Raw genomic sequence first — 20,674 nt, 5'->3', positions numbered from 1 at the left:
CATATCACAGAATTTCTGAAAGTGACTCATTGGGCATATGTCCCAAGCAAGGCTGGAGCCTGCTGGCTCTTATACATCCACAGCAATAGTTCAGTGAAAAGAAAATCAAACTACCTAGAAATAGCAATTTAGGAGTGGAATAATAAGAACAAGCATTCTTACCATTCCTGTCAAATTCATTAAACTGATTTTGCTACAGAATATTAATTGAGCTTAGATTATCACTGGCTGAGATTTCTGAAATAACTTGAATGGCAAATAGTTTTACTCAATATTGTCTAAGCTTATATGTACAGGTACTTATAAAATACAGGATTTCTTAGATTTCTAACTTCTTAGATTTCTTACACTACATTTTTGTATTCATAGGTTGCTGGCCCTAATATCTTCAGAACTATACTGAAAGCTCAATCACCTCAAATGGAGTGCTCAGGGGTACTTGAAATCTCCTTATTTCCCACTCTTGGCTGTAAATCCTACATAATGATTGGGCATTTAATTTTTAAACAGGTTCACAGTTTTGAAAAATGTCCACTTCAAATTATAAAATCAGTGTTACACTACCAGGCATACTGCAGCCAAATGGTTTGCAAACATCATCAGGCATTTTTGAGATTATGGTCAGAGTTTTATCTGAGTACTCTGTAGAAAAGCACATAGAAGCAGAACTTTTTGTGCTGTGACAGCAGAAAACTAAGGAAACATTTCCCTTGCGTTTGCAAACTGTATGCATGGTGAATCATAACCCTGAAGTTTTAGTTAAACATTCCGTAGCAAATAAGAAACAGGATGGTGGCCATGTAGCAAAAGACTCATGTAAAATTACTATGACCATAAAAGTTACCTTTACTTATAGTACAACCTTTAGTTATTAAAAAAAATGTAGCATTAATGACAGACTTGTACACAGGATCAGTAAAGAAAAAATCAAGATGGAATCAAAATATGTACAGCAGATACTCAATTTCTGAATGAAGATGTAAATACCAGAAAAACAAGCCAAGATAACCAAAATGCAAGGTCTTATAAAACTAATAGATAATAACTGTTAATATTAATAAATGCTAATAGTTCCATATTCTGAATGGAGCATTCTCATGTCCAAAATAAAATTGTTTCTGAAAAAGATAATACAAAAGGTAAGTAAACTATGGGACATGGAATCTAAACCACTGAAGAATATAGTTTCCTGGTAAAGAAACCCCTTCTTCAGCATACTGAATAATCATTGTGTTACACAGAATTTAAATGAGACAAGGTGAAAAGGAATAGTTAATTTTGTCGAAATGGAAAGATAGTGATGAAAGTGAAATACTCATTGGACAAAGAACCCAGATTTAGCAAGTTAGGCTCCTTGGCTTTACTGGAAGGAAATCTTAGAGAGTTTTCTGATTTGAGAAACATAATAAAAGGTTTAAAGGGTATACTTCAAAATAATCAGAAAAGGTTGCAAAAAAAGGTCTCAATTCAAGGAAGCTTGACATTCTTTTATTCATCTAAAAATATTGTAACTGAGGCTTCTCTAGGAGCTTAGCTAACTAATTATGTTTTTGAAAGATGGGAACATTTCTATATGTAATAAAGAACAGATTAGTTTGTTTAAAAATAAGTAGCGGATAAAGTGTCAAAAAACCTGTGAAAAGCTTCCAACGTTTAATTAAAACCAGCAAAAACTCTTTTCATAAGACATCTGGCTTAGTTAATCTAAGGGAGTCCAGATTCTGGTGTAGAGTAGCATTAAAACCAGTGGAATTATGTGTTTGGCACAAATGAACACGACCCTCCAAGCTCAAGGCAAATATTTACTGAGATTTTGCATAGAGTATGATGTAGACTTAAACAGTCAGACAACATTATTAAATACTGATATATACTGATGATACTTTATACAGGTAACCAAAGATGTATGTTTGCTAGATTCACAGGTCCATTTGTGTTTCCTGTTTGAGTTAATTCACTCTTATGACTTGGTAAGATTATAAATCACTAAAAATTTAATCCCAAAATACTAGGTTTAACCATCAAGGATCATCTCCTGGAAAAAGCAGAAAAGACACGATGGCCCAGCACCCTTTCCAGTTGAAGCCCAAAAGTGTCTAATGTTGGGGAATCCACCACTTTCCTGGGAAGATTATTCCAATGCCTCCATGTCCTCATTGTAAAAAGTTTCCCTCTTTTTTACTTCTAACTAGCACCTCCCCAGGAGTAACTTGTACCCATTATCCCTCCCTTTTTCCATGTGACTGCTTGTAAAAAAAGGAGTCTCCATTTTCCTTGAAGCCACCTTTTAAATACTGGAACAGGGTGATAACACCTCTCTAAGCCTTCATTTCTCAAGATGGAATAGACCCTTAACTCTGGATTTTCCATTATATAGATAATGTAGTACAACAAATAATGAGGAACAAGGCAATGAGGTGGAAAAGATTTACATCTTTGTTATTTTGAATAATTGGGCAATAAATTTAAAACAAAGCAATGTCAGCCACTACATGTCTGAATTAAGAGGACAGCTCTAACAAAAATGGACATGGGCTTCTTAATGTAACGGTACATTTACAATTACAGTAAAGTTTATGAAGAAACAAGTTTAAAATCACCCTTGCTAGCAAAGCTGAGTTTGGTATTAAAAAAACCAAAACCTAGATGCAAAAGCAACATTAGTCAATTTTAATTATCAAAACCCTGGTTTTTCCTGGAAGACTTATTCCCTCTTCCAAAGTCAAAATACCAAATACCTACCACAGACTTGAACAGAAGGATTTTATGTGTGTGCTTATATAACCATTTCAGCTTCTGAGCTTAGTTATGATATACTGTGAGTGAACTTCTGCAGTGTTTACGTTTTATCAATTAGGTAACACTATCTGACTCTGTGAGTGGAAGTCTCTGTTTAATACTGTGACTCAAACAGCCAATAGAGTGCAGAAGGCGTTGGAAAATGTCAGTGCCATTTAAAAAACTATATAAAGAAAACTGCTGCATGTTTATTAAGTCTTGAGTTTGATGTGCAGTTACAACATTAATTACTTTCAGGTCTTAAGTTCATTATTCAGAACATACAAATTAAAAAAATCTACTATATGAGGGACGAAATCTCTTAGAATTAACAAAATTTTGCAGTGACAATAGGAGACAGTTTATAATAATGAATCTGAACTTTTTTAGGAATTTAATTTTAGAGTCAAATTGCTGGACTGTTTCCATCTTTCACCATCACATAGGGTTTTTTTTAGCTATCCCCTGTGCTTCTGGATCTCAGTGTAAGATGGGGCTTAGTTTAGTTTAACATATTTATTTGTTTTACGTACACTGATAACAGCAAAGAAACAATAACTTTTAGGCAGGCAAGCTCTAAGACAATTAAGGTAAACAGAAGGGTGGATCATAGCCTAGAATGAGTAATGGCAGGGATTGAACCAGAAGCAGCTATCTCAGCTTGCTACAAATATTATGCATATTTCCCCTTTATGCCAATGTAGTAAAATTACTTAAATACTTGAGCTTTTAATATAGAATAGTAATTTAAAGTATTAAGCTAGATGAAATAGAAAATCCTATGAGTGATAAAAAAACAAGAGTAAAAAATGCATCTCTTTATTCTAAGACTCTGTAACACATGCAGTTCTTACAAGGATGAGAATTATGATTTAATTTGATGGAATTATTAAACTTTTTATCAAGTTTGACATGACATGATTTGCATTTGATTACTTGCATGCCTTAATTTCAGGAATGTACTTAGCTGATTACCGAGTGAATTCAAAGTAATAATGCAACTCCTTTGTTGCAGTGGCAAGAAGGTTGTGTCTAAGGCTTGCGTAAACTGAGATAATTGCTTGGAATGATCCTATTTTTTCCCTAATACTGTCACAATTCAAAAGATGTCTTGAATGATAAAACTGACTGATCCTCCAAGCGCCTTCTAGACTATCAATAACTTTCATGTTCAGCTGGCGAGCTAATATAAAAATGTATAACATGCACATCTGCTAAGTTTTGGAGCTAAACTTAGTTCACATCCCCTGAATGTTTGATACTTTGTTTGTGAGGAGTTTGTCCTTTCTATAATCAGTAATTTTAATATGCTACAGTTCACACTTGTGTAATAAACAAGAAAAACAGCAAGATATTTCTGCTGTCCAGATGAGTAGTAATAAAATGCAAATACAGCAACATGTCTAAATGGAAGACAGTGCATGGAAAACCTGTGGCTGGAATAATTTTCTGAAAATGTTTTATACTCTGCTTCAGTTACAGAAAAAATTTACACTATGAGTTTAAGTTGTAGGAATTATTAATCAGATATCTAAATTAATCAACATAAGTATTATTAAGCAACATAGATGATATAACTGCATGACTTGCTCAACATGTCATTTTATGGATGATGAACATTTTTATTACTATATATAGTATATTATATTGCTTCAAAAACTGAAAATATATTTATCAAATTAATGACAAATATACCACAAAATTATTCACTTGCTTTTAAAACTAAATATGCAACTTTATAAATCTGCTGTCATTGATTATGTTAGGTCTCAGATTGAGTATATGATTGGATTGCAGAGGAGATGGTTTATCTCCGTTAGTGTGATAGGTGCTAAGCAGAAACTTAAAAAAAAATTAAAATCAAACACCCAAAGTTAGTCTCATAAATCTCTTCAATTTTACCTTTCTTCTACCATAGCACCAAATTAATATGGTCATTTCAGTTTCTTTAGATATTTACAGTAAATAAGAAGCCACAGAAATGAGGAGCAAGAAGATTGTCATTTGATACTCCAGCATATTTTCTAGTAACAAAATCTATTGAAAATAAAGCAAAACAATGCTATAACATGGGGAATACATTAGCACAGAACCAAGGGATGGCTTTAAGGTGACGAGAATAAGGATTTCAGAACACAATAATGAAAGCTTTTTTTAGTCCTATATCAATGCCTGCACAAGTTTTTAATACATCTGAAAAAAAGACATTGACTGCAGTATTAAAATACTCCTGCACACCGATCTGCATCTTTAACAACATTCTTTTGACATATATTCACAGCAATAGCCAAGTGCCTAATTTGAGGATTTGCAGCGAGCTTTCTAAATTATATCTATATACAACTTGGTCATTTGTAATAACTGAAATCCATGCACCTTTAAGAAAAGGAAAGTGAGAAACCAAGATAAGTGAAAATAGGCTTAAAAGACAACTGACCTTTCTCCACTTCATTCAGATTAGCAGCTTGCAGTGACAAAGACAGAAGAGACAAGAGACTTTTTACATTGTAATACAACAGCATAGCACATTAAGCTAATGCACAACTATAGCAGCAGAGAGGTTGATACAGCAAACGAAGCGAGTTTCAAAGTCTCACCTCCAGCAGAACAAAACAAACAGAAGGGTAAGAAGTACATGCCACCAGTGGCGTAAGAGAGGTTTTACTTGTGGATCAGTTAGCTCTGTGATCTAATGACTGATGACAATGAGCAAGAGAAATGATTATCTGTAATCTATAGAATGCACATAAAATGACCTGAAGTTTACTAGACTGAGGTTAAAATAAAGGAGATGGTAATGTTAAGAGAATAGCAAGATTAAAGAGTGCAGGACATAGTGAGGTATTCTAAATGTTTTACTTCTCCAGGTTCCATCAGAAACACTGAATATCTGTTGATTCCATTTGCTTCCTGTTGTGTCACAGTTACAGTCTGGGATCTTAAGAAAGCTCATATTAAAGTGCAAATACCATTCTTTGCCTTTCCACCTATAACTGTGGTGGTTGCTGTAAAACTTAACTGACGCAGAACAAAACTGATTCCTGATTTTTGTGCAACAACAACACAATAAACTTTTAATTGTTTGTTTTTAAATCAACACAATATAGTTGAGAACTGTTGATTTCCAAGGGATTGTTAGGAAAGTCAAAAAGAGACTGTTAGGTTTCACACTGCAAAATTCTTTGCAGTTTATTTCAGATTCTAACAAGCCCTCCACACAAAAATAAGACTTTATAGAAGAATTATTTACATTTCATACCAGCATGTTTCAGCTGATTTCTTCCTTTTACTGTGCTACTGAAATGTAAAGCATATTTGCAGATAATCAGTCACCCAGAAAAATATTCTGGGCTGGTGCAATTCCATGTTGAGTATGTATATGCCGTGACATGTTGAACAAAGACAATTCAGAGTATTGTCAACTGAATTAAAAGAGGACAGGAGAAGTCTACAGTAGCATTTTCCTGGTATATATACTGTACCACTTAGAGCTCAGGGACTTTCTGAGCTAGAGATCAATACCTCTGAATTTAAAACTCTTTGTATTTACTGAATATGAATATATACCTTGTTTTCCTGATTGTTAAGGTACTTTTGGCCAGCTAACACATGAATTCATTTAGTGAAAAAAAGGCCTTTCATAAAAAACAAATATTAAAAATATGCATATCTGATCTTAACATGTTAGAACAGATATCCAAATGTTTACAAAGTTCCTCATGAAAATCACTCTATATATACTTGATAGAGATTAGGTCATAGGCCAGAGAAAAAGAAAAGTTCTACAAAATTTTTGGTACCTCATACACACTTGAGGCAATTGTAGAATTACTTTATATTCTGAACATTACCCTTTTTAGATCCTGATGTGCCCAGACTGCTTTCAATCTAATTCTTAACATTGAAGGTTATTTATTATGCAAGACCATGGATGACAGATATGAGGACCCCTTGGCTAGCTCAATGTTTTAGGTTTTCACCTTGTAACTTATTTCAAGAATCACTTAAGATCTCACACATTGTGTCCTATTCTTCAGACACAGAGAATATGATGCCTTGTATGATAGACAGCATATTGTAGAATTCTGTACTTTACTCTGTGTAATGGAAAAGCTAAATTTTTTCTACAATTACTATAAAATGAACTGAGGCTCTAATGATGCATTTAAATAAAAGCATCTTTTTTTCAAAAAGTGTTGAAAAAAGTCTGATGAGCCAGTGTAAATTCTCAACAGTTTTTAACTGTGAGGTTAAACTTACTGATTAGAAATAGATTGTTTTGATTCCTTTTAGAGCTGGTGAGAAGACTCTCACCTACTCATGTGTCTTACTGACTTAAGTAGAGATTAGGAGCAGGCATTGTATGTTTAAAACTCACAGTATGATTATGGTAAAATTATGCACAGATATGAAACAAATTTAATTTTTTTTTTTTTGTATTTTGACTACAGAAGCAAAACTGCAATACAAACATCAAAAATGTTATCAATATTTATTCTCTTCCTTTTTCTCTATCCATAGAGATATACAGAAATATATATCTCTATATAGAAATGCTTCAATTTTTATTTCAATTTAAAATTTACATTTCATTTATATTACTCCAAAAATGCTACAGGTGCACTTAATCAACCTTTTGGGCTAGCACCTAGCTATAGACGGTCCTTTGTATCCACTTTATGGATATTTAATAAAAAACAGTCCTCCCCATGGCATACTGTGAATCAAACAAGCTATGGACTCTTAACAGTTAAAGGCAGCCAAAGTAAGGTTGAAAATGTAGAAATGAGCAACACAGGTAAAAAACACCTGCAAAGCTGCAGAGGAGGAATGCACTTGAAAGTGAACCATCTCCTATGTAATAGGAGCACAAAACCATTGAAGAGCAATACTGGACTGATGTGACTTTGCTTTGGATTTTTCCAGCCCACACAAGAGAATAACTGATCCCATTTTTAAAGGAGATAGCAACTGATCCCAGGGGAGCTGAACTTGACTCACATATATTAGTTGAAATATTCAATATATTCAATATACTAATATTCAACATGACTCACTGAAATATTAGTTGTAGGAGAACTGCTGTTTCTACTTACTGAGGCTCACCTCTTATTTCTTTCCAAGACTCAAACTGTCAATTGCACTTAGGTATTAAGGTATTGGTACTTGGCAAAACAGTATTTTCTCTCATGAGAAAATTATGTTTGTCCTTCCACAGATGGATCATCCACGTATTGTTAAATACCTTTTTGGCTTTTGTACTGCTGCTTTAGATATTGTAGCTTATCCTGCATGGGGAAATTTCTACCAATCATTTACGCAGAATAGGTACTGGATGAATACCTCTATTAGATTATGAAGTTGTACTTCTTATGCTTGTGTTCTAACATCTTCACTCACTGTGCATTCCCAATATTTAAACACTGATTTTAAATTTGAGTACCCTAAAATGGAGGAGCAATCCAACAGTCTGTAGAACTAGTGATGGAAACACTTTAGATGAGAAAGGAGTTAGCTGGGTTTTTAATAAATTAAATTATTTTATGTATTCACCTCCCTCTTTCTGTTTCCCAGAGCTCTACTTTGATCAACTACAGTAAAAATCTAGGGTGACTGAGTAGGAATTAATTCCCAAATTATGGTGGATTATATATTTCCTTTTTATACATTTTAAATCATAATGAATTTAAGCTCTATGTTCTTTCTAGTGGTCAACTATCTGATAGAAAATAGATCTGCCTGGTTAGAAGAGCTTTAAAAAATATCAATGCAAACAATAGATCCTACTTCCTCTGTGCTGCTGTTCCAGCTATCCTCCATTCCCACAGAGACCCTGACAGCAAGAGACCCTCTGTCACAAAGAAAAGGATAGGCTTTGGCTTGGCTGCCAACTGACAGAAACAAAAGACACTTTTCTTTTTATTCTGTGCAGGAATCATCACACTTGGTATTAATATTTCTAGTGGAGTACAGGACAACATCCAGGGGTGCCAAATGCAGTTCCCCAATGGCACAGAAAAAATCTTTATAGTAAAATGAGGATTAAGGATAAAAGCAGAATATTTTTCCAGATATCTACAGCTACAGACGCCTTTCACTGGGGTATCTAGGCAAACAGTAAGGAGGGGCACATTTTGAATGACCTTTTAAATATAAAAAATGCTGTAATTTTAAAAATAAAAAAAGGAATTAATGAAGGGACATTAAATCTCGTTTTGACTACAAACTATAAAGGAGGAAAAAATGGAGGGACACCTGATATTAAGTCAGTTGTAGAGTAACTATTAATATACCTGCAAAGTAGAAAATATTACTTTTCTGCTAGGAATTCTTGAATTACCTGTGCTTTGTCTTATACTCCTACCTGTATATTCAGGTGGACAAAGGCAAGTATAGTTATTAATTCCATCCACACAAGTAGAATTGTTTTCACAGTCATTGTCTTCACAGTCATCAACATTTACTTCACAGTTTTCACCTTCAAATCCATCTGCACAAGTGCACCTGTAATACAGAAAACCAAATAACCACATGGACATTTTAGGTGGGGAGCCCAGACAAGGAGTTCTATAATTAATAGAATTACATCAGAATTATAATATTCCACAACAGAACATGGTTGATATAATATAAAAAGCCTTTATTTTAAACAATCCCAAAGAATCTTTTGTAATTTAAATTACAGAAAAATGCTCCTAAAGTCATACTTAGTCTTTGGTATAAGGATCCTGCTAAATTAAACCATGGAGCATTCCTTTTGAAAAGCATTCTTCCTTTACATTGTTAGATTATATTTCTTATGGAAAGCTATCTTTAAGGTTAAATACATGGAAAATACTGTGGAATCAGCAATTAGTATATAATAGTAGTTTTACAGAATCATTCCGTTAAATGCACTAATATAAAAGTCTCTTTAATGTACATGCATTCATATAAAAAACCAAAGTCTGCATAAATTCTTCAAAGCAGTAATTTATTTTTTGCTTGTAATCATGTTTCTGCAAAACAAATACATCAAAATAGATAGTAGATGTAGAAGTCACTCAAACATGACTACACATACATTTTCATGTAATTTTCACTACCTACAATTTCTGAAGCTTTAACTATGAGATTGCTTTGATTTTCAAAATATATAGTGTTCAAACAAATAAATGAAAAAGGTCAAATTCTGAGGCATGACTATGTCAATTTAGATTCTTGAGGCACAGTATTAAGATGTATACACTTAAAATTTAATAGAAGACTATTTAATCCTTGGGCAGAATTTGGACTAAAAGTAAGAATAATGTCATAACAAATTGCAGGATAATGAATTGTATCTTTTTGAAGTGTCATTTCTAACAAGCTTGAGGTGTAGATTATAAAATGACTAATAATCTCACATAAGAATGCTAAAGAACTTTATTTCATAATTCATGAAGTACATCTGGAGTAATTGTACTGTGTGATTAAATAACTCAAGATTAAAAATGCTCACAGCATGTTTATCTGCTGGCATAGTGAGTTTCAAATGAATCATTAATTTTCTGTTTCACTGGGATTTACATTTTATCATTTACATGCTGTCTGTTGAAGTAATACACACAACAACAGATGAATTATGAGATTTTTTTCAGCAGGGATCTAGCTAGCTATTAATTAACATAATGGAGTCAATACTATGCTGTCTTGACCTGATATGCCTCAACTAATCACAGTTATTTGTTACTGTTTTTAACAGATTCAAAGCTTTAGAAGCTTTCCAAGGATGGCAACATGTTCTGAAAATTTCGAAAGCACTAAAAATCTGCCTTTGTGGTGTTGTCACCAGCAAACACTGAGAACCTAAAGATTAACACCAACGTTAGTTTACCATAAAAATCTCAGTAGTTTTCCATCCTGTTATTACAATTAAAATACCTACCAGAAACCATCTTTTTCTCCTTCTTTCAAATGACAAGTTCCACCATGGTGGCATGGGTTACTAATGCAAGCATGAATGGGAACATCACAGTCTTGACCCTACACAGGGAACAACAATTATAATGTAAGAAGAAAATACAGACACAAGTGGAAGGGAGACAAAGAATACTTAAAGGTTTTTAAGGATAGGCTTACATTTCAGTGAGCTTTTTCCTCTTCATACAGTACCTACCTTGAAACCATACGGGCATGTACATCTGTAGAAGTCAACTGGATCATTATTGCAGGTTCCATCATTTTTACATGGATTTGATAAACAGGGATTACACTTTGCAAGAATATTAACATCCACAGACCCTTAAAAATACAAATTGGATAGTCAAAAACAAGCAACTAATAATTTACATTGGACAGGATCTATCTGACATGTTGTTTTAAATTTTAAAATGCACTTTATATTTGAGACTCTATGGTGTTTCTGTATTATGAAATGCTGAACTGTCCTTCATTCTTTTGATGCAACCAAATAAATATGGGATTGGATTTTTGGTTTAAGTATCACTTTCAAGTTTTTGTTAAGAAGCTGACACCAAAACGATTCTCATATTCCTATTCTCTAAAAGCTGTACAGTTCTGATCCATGATAATTACCTTTCATTTGCATTAACGAAATGAAGAATACAATTTCCGCTTTTGTTTTGTTATGGAGTAGGAATTGCCTGAGAGAAAATGGGCTATCACAGTTTTCAATCCTTCCCATGATGGTATTATTGAGAACACTTCTTTAAATGTATTTTTGTTTCAACATATTTTTTATCTGCAGGATCATATAGATAGCAAAATGAAATGGCAAAATTACCTGTAAATTTCTTGAAAATCTGCAAACTGTAATGTAAATTGCATTGTCCAAGCTATCTCTCCATAAACAGCTCTATGCTGTGTCTTTCTTCCTTATGGGTCAGACAGTTGAACCCATAAATCATGTGAACTGTACCTTTAAACCTATGTGCAAGTGAAGACTGCAATCCATGCTTGCAGGCTAGCTTCTTCTATTAATGATTAAAATGAAAGAAATCAGAAATGGAAATTGACAAAACCCTACGTTTCAGAACCCAGACTTGAGCTTTGAGTTACACAAATTACACAAATCTTATCTCTGTTATATATATATATATATATATATATATATATTTTTTTTTTTTTTTTTTTTTTTTTTTTTTTTTTTTTTTTGTCTGTAGTTTCCCAGGTTTACGGCCATTTTCTGGTCAATTTTCAAGTTAGGAACTTTCTTCTTTTCCCCCAAACAACTGAGGACATCATGAGTTACTTATTAAAAGTTAGAAAACCTGTGTATGAATAATGATCAGTTTTCATAATTTTAGTGAAGTTTGATTACTGTAAGAGAAAATGGGTGACTTTGTCAAAGGCATATTAAGAGAATAAAGATACATTATCACCAGTTCTATGGCCTGATGACAATACTGCCTTCATTTTGATTTCCGATTTCCCCTATTAAAAAACCCCTTCAGTTATCCACAGATGAACTGTACCTTTGAAGGAATAAACAGTGATTTATTCCAAAAAATATTCCCAAATTCCTGGAGCCTTCTAGAGAAAATACCTGCTTGCTCTGTAAGAGGTTTTACATGAAATGACCCAAAATGAAAAGTTTTCAAAGCTAAAAAGGCTTTGCTTAGATATAGGGCTTTATTCTATTTTGAAACTTAGATTGCTTAACTTTCTTATTTTTCTTTGCAAATTAATCTCATATTAAATGTAAAGGAGCTGGAAGGAAACTGTATGATCATAAGGATCAAGTAAGGAGTGTTAGACGAAGAATAAGTGACCTTTTAATTTTATTTTTTTTAATCTGCAGTTGCTGGTATCCTTCTGTGTCACAACTTGCAAGCAGAACACACCTTATGTGATAAGGTTCTTATTGTCAAGGACATAACCAGTATGTATAGTTAATTTTTTTTTTCTCTTCATTACATTATTTTGAAAGAGAAATCTATACCTGCTCAAAGTTATCTGTTAGATCTGCACACAGGAGAGGTAGAAAAGTTGAAACAAACATCATAGAATCAACATCTAGAAAGTCCTGACTGTACTCTAGGCTATTGCTGATTATTGAATATATTAGGAAGTTCTGTGAAAAGATATCAAGTGAAAGATGCGCATACATAAAAATTTGTAATACTGTGCTGTAGCCTGAAAGTCAATCCTTCCTTCTATTTATTCTGAATGTTGTATCCTCTTTTCATGCAATAAAATGCTAATTAATTGGCACAAATTAAAAAACATTCAGTAACTAAGGTTTTGTTCCCAAATGGATTAGCACTCTAAATTTCACTTCCAAAACAGAGGCAGAAAATGGGAACCTAAGTCTCAACAACAGAGTAAGCAACATTATCTGATTTTGTACTTTATTTACTTCAAACGAATATATATATAGTATCCAATATAAATTAATATTTTGATTTATCATTCTTCAGTTGTAAGATCAAAAAAAATGCAAAAGTAATTTTGGAACCTATTTTCATTTTCCCTATACTGTTCCTTTATTCTTCCTGCTTGCATGAGTTAAAAACTTGTATATGAAAAAGAATTTGGTTTATAACCTATTGGTTAGTTCAGTTTTTCAAATTGTAAATATCTATGTTTTTGAATAAGCCCTGAGGAAAAAAATTCTTTTGTAAACCAAGAAAAACGAACAGTATTTTATTGACATAGATATATACATGTAGCTAAGATGTTTTAAGAAAAAACATGACACAAACAGTCTCAAACCAGCTTCTAGAGAATCCTGTGCCAAGAAAAATTTTAAGCTGACATTTTATGACTCCTCTCTTGTATATGGCCTCTAAAGCAGTATTTACACTGGTGTACTAAAATCATCAATTTTAGTACAATGAAATGGGAGTAATAATTTCAGTTAGTTACTCAGATTTTAAACCCAGACTTTTCTAATAAAAAAAAATGTTCATACAATGAGATATCATGAACAATCATCTGTAAATTCAACACAGGGGAAAACAAACAGTGCACATGCGTGTCTTAGGAAAGAAGTCTGCTTGAGGTACACAAAAGGAAGGTCAGAAGGTCTGTTCTTAAGCAGATCACCCATTCCAGATCTGCTTATAACCTTACCTGGTATTAGAAAACCACAAGGCCCTGGAATCTCTAGAAGCAGGGCATGGATGATAAAGAGGTAAAAGTAAAAGATTGAGAAGCTGTTAGAGGCCAGATTAAAAAAATGAAAGAAAAAACCCACCCACAAATGTAAAAAATAACTGGAAGAAGAAAATGTTAATGGAAGATTCCTGCAGTAAAAGAATTCATAAAATTAGAGTAAGGTAAAGGAATTTTGTTGGACTTTACAACTAAGATGAGACTTCACCGTAAAACACCACTTTCACTGAAAACTATTCACTCTGTAGGTAAAATTCTAGCACCCAATTCACTATCAATGGAATCCATGGATAGTGATAAGAGGAAATTACACACTACTCTTTTCCTGTAAATACATTTACAGTAGTAGACCATCAACAGATACTCTGAAAACAGCCCTTTCATTCACGGTTCTAATAGGAACATAGTATCTTCCTAATTTTATTATTCAGCAGTTCACTTTTAAGCAAAAGATAAAATTACTTATTTTTTAGCAACAGACTCAAAATGTCTTACAGGGCCATCATGTCATAAAAAAGCTGCTGATTTGCAATCTGTAATTGTGAGCATCCTCAGAGAACAGTGGCAGAAAAATTATTTTCTTTCAAAATAATACCAGGTCTTCATTCTCAGAAGTGAAATAAATACACAGTTCTTACCCTGCACAATAATATAAAGGATCTTTTCTGATGGGCAAGAGGGAGTAGGATATAATTTCTGGATTGTCTGACAGAAACACAATGATTGTAGGCAGAAGTGATAGAGTTTGTAAAACTGACAAAACTGGAAAATAACTAAACAGGTTCCTCACGTCCATGTAAATATTCTTTCACTTGTATCCCCATGACATTGTGCAATAAAAGCATATCTGCAATAGTGTTCACTGGATGCTGATAAAGAAAATGATCAGATTGGCCAGCAAATGTCCTCTCTAAAATGAGGCAAAGAGACTTTGCAACAGATGAGTGTCATATGCAATGAACACTGGCATGACCTCAAAGATGTATTGGTGAAAATTTTCAAGAAGGATTCAGAGAGAAAAAAAATTCACCGGCATCACAAGTAACAAGATGGCTTCCAGTCATATTTATATACAAAAAATAAAAAAAAGTTTTTTGACGGAAAGTCTAGAAAGAAAAGACTGAATAGATTAAATGTGCAGTAAAGAAAAACTTTGGATAAGACAAACTCTGACAAAGTCCCACTTCTTTGCTTTTATAAGAACAAAATGACAAAGGGATAAACTTCACCTTTGAAGATATATTAAAAGATGAATAAATCAAAACAACTTGAAGATTACCTAGACACTGAGAATAAGTTACTTCCACAAGACTAAAGAACATATTCATTCGATGCCTCAGAAATCACAATGAGCTTAGTAATGGCTTATAAATATAAGAACACATAATTTTTTTTCTTTTTAAATCAGAGTTTCAATGTTTTTAAATCAGGATCATGAAAAATAAAGCTACAGTAGAAGCTTTCAGTGTTTTCAAAATATTTAAGAAAGGGATAAAGCAGTGGAATAGAGAAAGATTAAACAGTAAACAAACCAAGTTCTCACTTGATGTAAAGTAAATGGGTACTTTTCTAAAAAGTAATAGTACAATTCAGAAAAAGAACCCAGAAATTAACAGAAAATAATGTAAGTTGATATAAATGCCATCAATACTGGTACCAACATGGAGTTAAATATCCTGAGACACCTGCCCGTTTAATAACATTTTAGATCGAGACCTCTACAGTGGTTATCACATTCTTTTATCTACCTTTTTCTTGGTTTGCCTTTGCTTTGGTTTGGTTTGTGCATTCTTCTGAAATATCAGAGACATATTATACATTTAATTGCAGACTGCAAGGATTATAGATGCATTTATAGTTTTTATGGTGAACGGCTTGAAGGAAAAATGCTGAGGAAAGTGTAGATGTTTAAACTCTATTCATGACTGAGACAGTACAAAGTAGCTGTGTACATCCTGTACTTTAATGTATTATGTACATCATGAGGAATACTGTACTATAAGTCCAAAGACTTTTTTCTCTATTTTAAAAGAGATAGGAATTAAAATCTTTAAAATAAATACATTTCCTGAATGGAACCAATGGCTATATCCTTAAGTATGAGTTATAATGATAAGGCTGAGTTAAGATGCTATAATAAATGCATTTTGAGTACAAGAGACTTAATTCAAAGCTCAACTAATTGTAAAAATTAAACATTAACACTTCAAAGAGAAAAAAAAAACAGCAACAGTACCTTGGCAAGTAAATTTTTTAGAAGGAGTTGTGAGAAGAAGTTTATCGGCCATTTCTCCAGGACCAGCACAACGTGCAATACCAGGTTCTTTATATTCTGATTTTACCCAGTCAGATAGCCACTGCATATTACAATCACAATAAAGAGGATTTGCTCCAATAGCCCTGTAAAAAAAAAGACAAATAAAAAAGGGAGTAAAGTTCTAAATGGCCGCTTTTTAAAAAAGAAGCCAGAAAAGGGATTGGCAAAAACCATTCAAAATGCAAACCTGCTCTCCCACCACCAAATTCCTGTTACAAGTGTCTGGATTTGGGTTCTAGATCAAGAAGTGATAGTTTTAGTAGAAACATAGTCCAGAAATCTAGATATTCTTAGCAGCTCTATGTGTGAACTTTGGTGAGCTAATACCAACTAGCTCAGTTTCACTGTTGGTTTGTAATGGTGAAGATCAGCTGCATCAGCAGAGTGAAACTGATACTGGACAATTAACCAAGATAACAAGAATAAAGTATTTCCTCTGAAGAAATCAAGAGAATTCCACAGAGTTCTGCCCTGATACTTCTCCTTTTCAGTTTATGGCTCCCAGGCTGGTACAAACCATCTGTTTCTAAGCTTCCAAATTGGATTCAATTATTTCCTCTTCAGAGCTGTCTCATTGAACTCACAACTATGTGCAGAATTCTGTAAGAGTTCTCTGCTGTGTAAGTAAATAAAAGTACCTTATCCTAGCTTTGCAGTAGTTACATAAGAATTGCTTCATTATGAAGGCAAATCCATTTCTTTAAATGATAATCCGTGTGACTATTTTTAATTAAAAAATAATTTAGCTAGAGATTTTTAGAATTGTTTTCTGTAACAGCTTTTTAAGTGTTTATTTTCTCTGCTAGAAACTATAAATACTCTTAAGACTCTGAAAACAATGAGACATTGTGTAGTTAATTAGGAGGATTGAAGCCTTGTGCTATTCTGTAAAGATGTACTCATGTTCCTTTTAAGAAATACTGTAATCATGGAGCTTTTAACAGATAATCTCAACATGTGCAAACACTGTCAAATGGCTTTATTAAAACACCCTCCTTCTCCAGATGTTTCAATACTTTCCACAGCTTTGAATCTGTGTGTCTTCTAGAGATACAAGAAAGTCTTTGGCAAGCAAAGGCAGTAGGAACTACCAGAGCTGAAACACTCTTTTCTGCCCCACTGAGCAGAAAGCCCTCTCATATTAACTTTTTAATAATTTCAAGCTGTACTCCAGAAAATATACATATTTGTTCAGTCAGGCTTAAGTCAGAGCAGAAAAAAAGTGATTTAGTGACAAGGGAATTTCCCATGCAAGGAGAAACACCTAGAATTTGTCCATTTTGTATTTTCAAAAGTGGATTACAGCCTGAACTAACACAATTGTTCTGCTAAAATCAGAATATTAACAAGGATAACTGGTATACATTAAGAAAAAAGCACCAGCAACAATCAAATCTATCCAAGTTTTACTGATATTTCATGCAGATAAAAGTTTAATAGTAGCATTTGAATGAATTATCAATGGCTGAAAGCTCAAGCAATATGAAATTTCTGAGAGTTAAATATAAATGTCCAATACTGAATGAGAAAGAGATAATTAAGTTTTTAACAACTGTTGCTGTTCAAAAACTTAAACCCTAGGCACTAGTCAACATACTCCTCAGTCTTAACTATCCAAATACACAAGGTTTGCCAAAGGTAATTTGTTCTAATTTAGGTTCCCAATGAAAATTAAAACCCAGAAAACTATTGCCTCAAATTATGTTCTGAAATCAGATGTGATGTGTTTAGTGTCAACAAGACACTGACACTAAATCATAGAATAATTTTAATCTATTCTTACCTCCTGCACAAAGCAGGGCTACATTGGCAGTCAGGGCTGCTTATGGCTGTTTCCAACTGAGCTCTGAAAATCTCCAGGGATGGAGATTCTCCTGCTTCTTTGGGCACCCTGTCTGCATCATCCTCACAATGAAAAATTTTTCATTATGTTCAGTTAAATTTCCCTTGTTGCAGGTTTTGATGCTTTACTCTGATTCTTCACCGTGCATCTCTGAGTCTCCACCACTGCTGTAATCCTTAGGATTGAAGACTTTTAGGTCTCCCCTTTCTTTGGGCTGGATAAGCCCAGTTCCTGTAGCTTCTCCTTACAGCTCATACCATCTAGCCACCTCCCAACCCTGCTGGCCCCTCTCCTGGATTTGCTGTAGTTCATAAACCTCTGCTTTGTACAGGGGAAACTGAACACGTATTCCAGATGTGGTCCTAGGAGGGCCAAGCAGGAGTGATCAGTATCCTCAATCCCCTGGCTGCTCACTTTCAAATTTAGCCCAGTGTCTTTAGCCTTCATTGCCATGAGGACACAGGGCAGAGAAGTTCAACTTTAAGCCCAAGCAGCAGGCCCAGGATTTTTCTGCTGAGCTGCTGCCAGCTCTCTGGCCAGTGCCCAGCCTCTGCACAAGCACGAGCTTCTTCCAGAGAACTTATTTGCATTATGTCTTTGCTTGGCTATAAGAAATTGCCTAAGCATAACAAAAAAAAAAACCCAAACCCAAACCAAAACAAACCAACAAAACAAACAAACAAACAAACAACCCCCGCAAAAAACCCTCAAAAAAACCCCCAAAACCCCTAACAACCCCCCCCCAAACCAAACCAAACCAACAAACAAACAAAAAACCCCAAACAAACAAACAAAAAAAACCAAACAAAAACTCCAAAAGAAAACCCCCCAAAAATAAAAACAGAAACAAAAACCCCAAAAAAAGTATACCAGCTGAATACTTACAGGTGTGATAATGCTGAAAGATCATTAAAGGCTCCTTCAGGAACAACAGAAATATCATTTCCATGTAAAGACCTTAAAGGGAAAAGAAATAATATAATATCAATGCACTAAAAAAATCATTAGGTTAACTTGGCAAATTTCATCTTCTTTCAACAGTCTTCAGCTTTTCACTTTTTTTTTTTTTTCTTCCAGTTCCTCAGTGTTTCCAACTGTTTGTTGTTTCATTTTTTTTTTAAATAATCTCTACCTGGCAGCTTATTTGTCATTTGATTTTTTTACATCCTGGATTTTCATAAGAAATATAAATACTGTAATTATTTTAAAATTGAAAAATAAAAGTTGATAAAGTAGGCCCAGTTATGCAAAGTAACAACTGGATGAGGCAGTCCTGGATATAGGTTCAGGCTGGGGAATGAGATTCTGGAAAGCAGTGCCAGGAAAGGGACCTGGGGCAGTGGAAAGTTGGATATGAGTCAGCAGTGCCCTGGCAGCCAGGAGGGACAACCCTGTCCTGGGGTACATCAGGTCCAGCATCACCAGCCGGGCAAGGGAGGGGATTGTCCTGCTCTGCTCTGAGCTGGGGCAGCCTCACCTTAAAAACTGCAGGTTTGGGTGCCACGATATAAGAAAGATAGGAGGCTATTAGAGAGTGTCCAAAGAAGACTAATGGCAGTGGTGAAGGGCCTTCAGAGGAAGCTGAAGAAGGAGGGATTTGAGGCCACTTGGTCTGTTCAGCCTGGGGAAGAGGAGACTGAGAGGAGACCTGATTGCAGTCACAACTTCCTCACCAGGGGAAGAGGAGAGGCAGGCAGTGATCTCTGTGGTGACAGTGACAGGACCCAAGGGAATGGCCTGAAGTTGAGTTAGGAAAAGTTTAGATTGAATACTAGGAAAATGTTCTTCAGCCAGAAGGTGGTTGGGCCATTGGAACAGCTCCCCAGATGCCAAACCGCCAAGTCTGACAAAGCTCAAGATACACTTGGGCAACACTCTCAGGTACATGGTGTGACTCTTGGGGATGATGCTGTGCATGGCCAGAGTTGGACCCAATGATCCTTGTGGGTCCATTAAAGCTCAATTCATTCTGTGATTCTGTGAAAAGTATCTCTTGTCTATAATTTAATTCAGTGACATGAATGTATCTAACATATATACAATTATGGTTCTTGAAATATCCATATTTATATAGTATGGTTCTTTAAATTATCCATATTTATATTGAATACCTGAAAATATGAAAGTAGACTTAAATAATGTCATGCTTTAGGTATTTAATCCAACCAAATATTTAAATGGTTATAAATGACCCACAGGGAGGCAAAAATTACATGTTCTGCTGTGCACTTTTGATTAGAAATTTTTGCAGGCTTTTTTTCTTAATGACAAAGTGAAGCAGTAAATGAGACTGAATGTACTTTATTTTCCTTTGTCCATTTTTATGCTCTGTCAGCCATGTTTTTCCTAGTGGCAAAATGGAAATTTTTCTTGCAACCAAAAAGAAAAGTTATTTGCTTTCAATATGTAATCATGAATATCATGGCTTTGGAAATACTCCCACATTAAATGAAACAAGACAAAGAAATTGACTGTTGGAATAAAAATATTCAAAATTCAACTGCAAACCCCTCTGATATATACTGAAGGAATTTATGTATATGACATTTTTGCTAAATTTCAATGCTTATAACAAGAAGAACATAAAACAAAAAAATTAATACAGCTGACATTAAAAATCAGAAAAGTAGAAAGTGCAT

At 34.0% G+C, this 20,674-nt stretch overlaps 1 protein-coding gene across 4 annotated transcripts in view; it reads right to left on the bottom strand.

The window, feature by feature from the left end:
- SLIT2 (slit guidance ligand 2) overlaps positions 1–20,674 on the bottom strand; it is a gene marked incomplete at its 5' end in the record, with an annotated part of 257,487 nt that overhangs the window by 23,447 nt on the left and 213,366 nt on the right. For all 4 annotated transcript variants that reach the window (XM_083861312.1, XM_083861313.1, XM_083861314.1 and 1 more), the window contains 5 exons: positions 9,143–9,282; positions 10,685–10,782; positions 10,916–11,040; positions 16,112–16,275; positions 18,921–18,992. In XM_083861312.1, the coding sequence (XP_083717438.1) occupies positions 9,143–9,282; positions 10,685–10,782; positions 10,916–11,040; positions 16,112–16,275; positions 18,921–18,992 (599 nt within the window). The remainder of the gene's footprint in view (positions 1–9,142; positions 9,283–10,684; positions 10,783–10,915; positions 11,041–16,111; positions 16,276–18,920; positions 18,993–20,674) is intronic.

Source organism: Zosterops lateralis, assembly GCF_965231275.1.
Source record: "Zosterops lateralis genome assembly, chromosome: 5".
Classification (NCBI taxonomy): domain Eukaryota; kingdom Metazoa; phylum Chordata; class Aves; order Passeriformes; family Zosteropidae; genus Zosterops; species Zosterops lateralis.
This window is presented reverse-complemented; position numbering and strand designations above follow the sequence as displayed.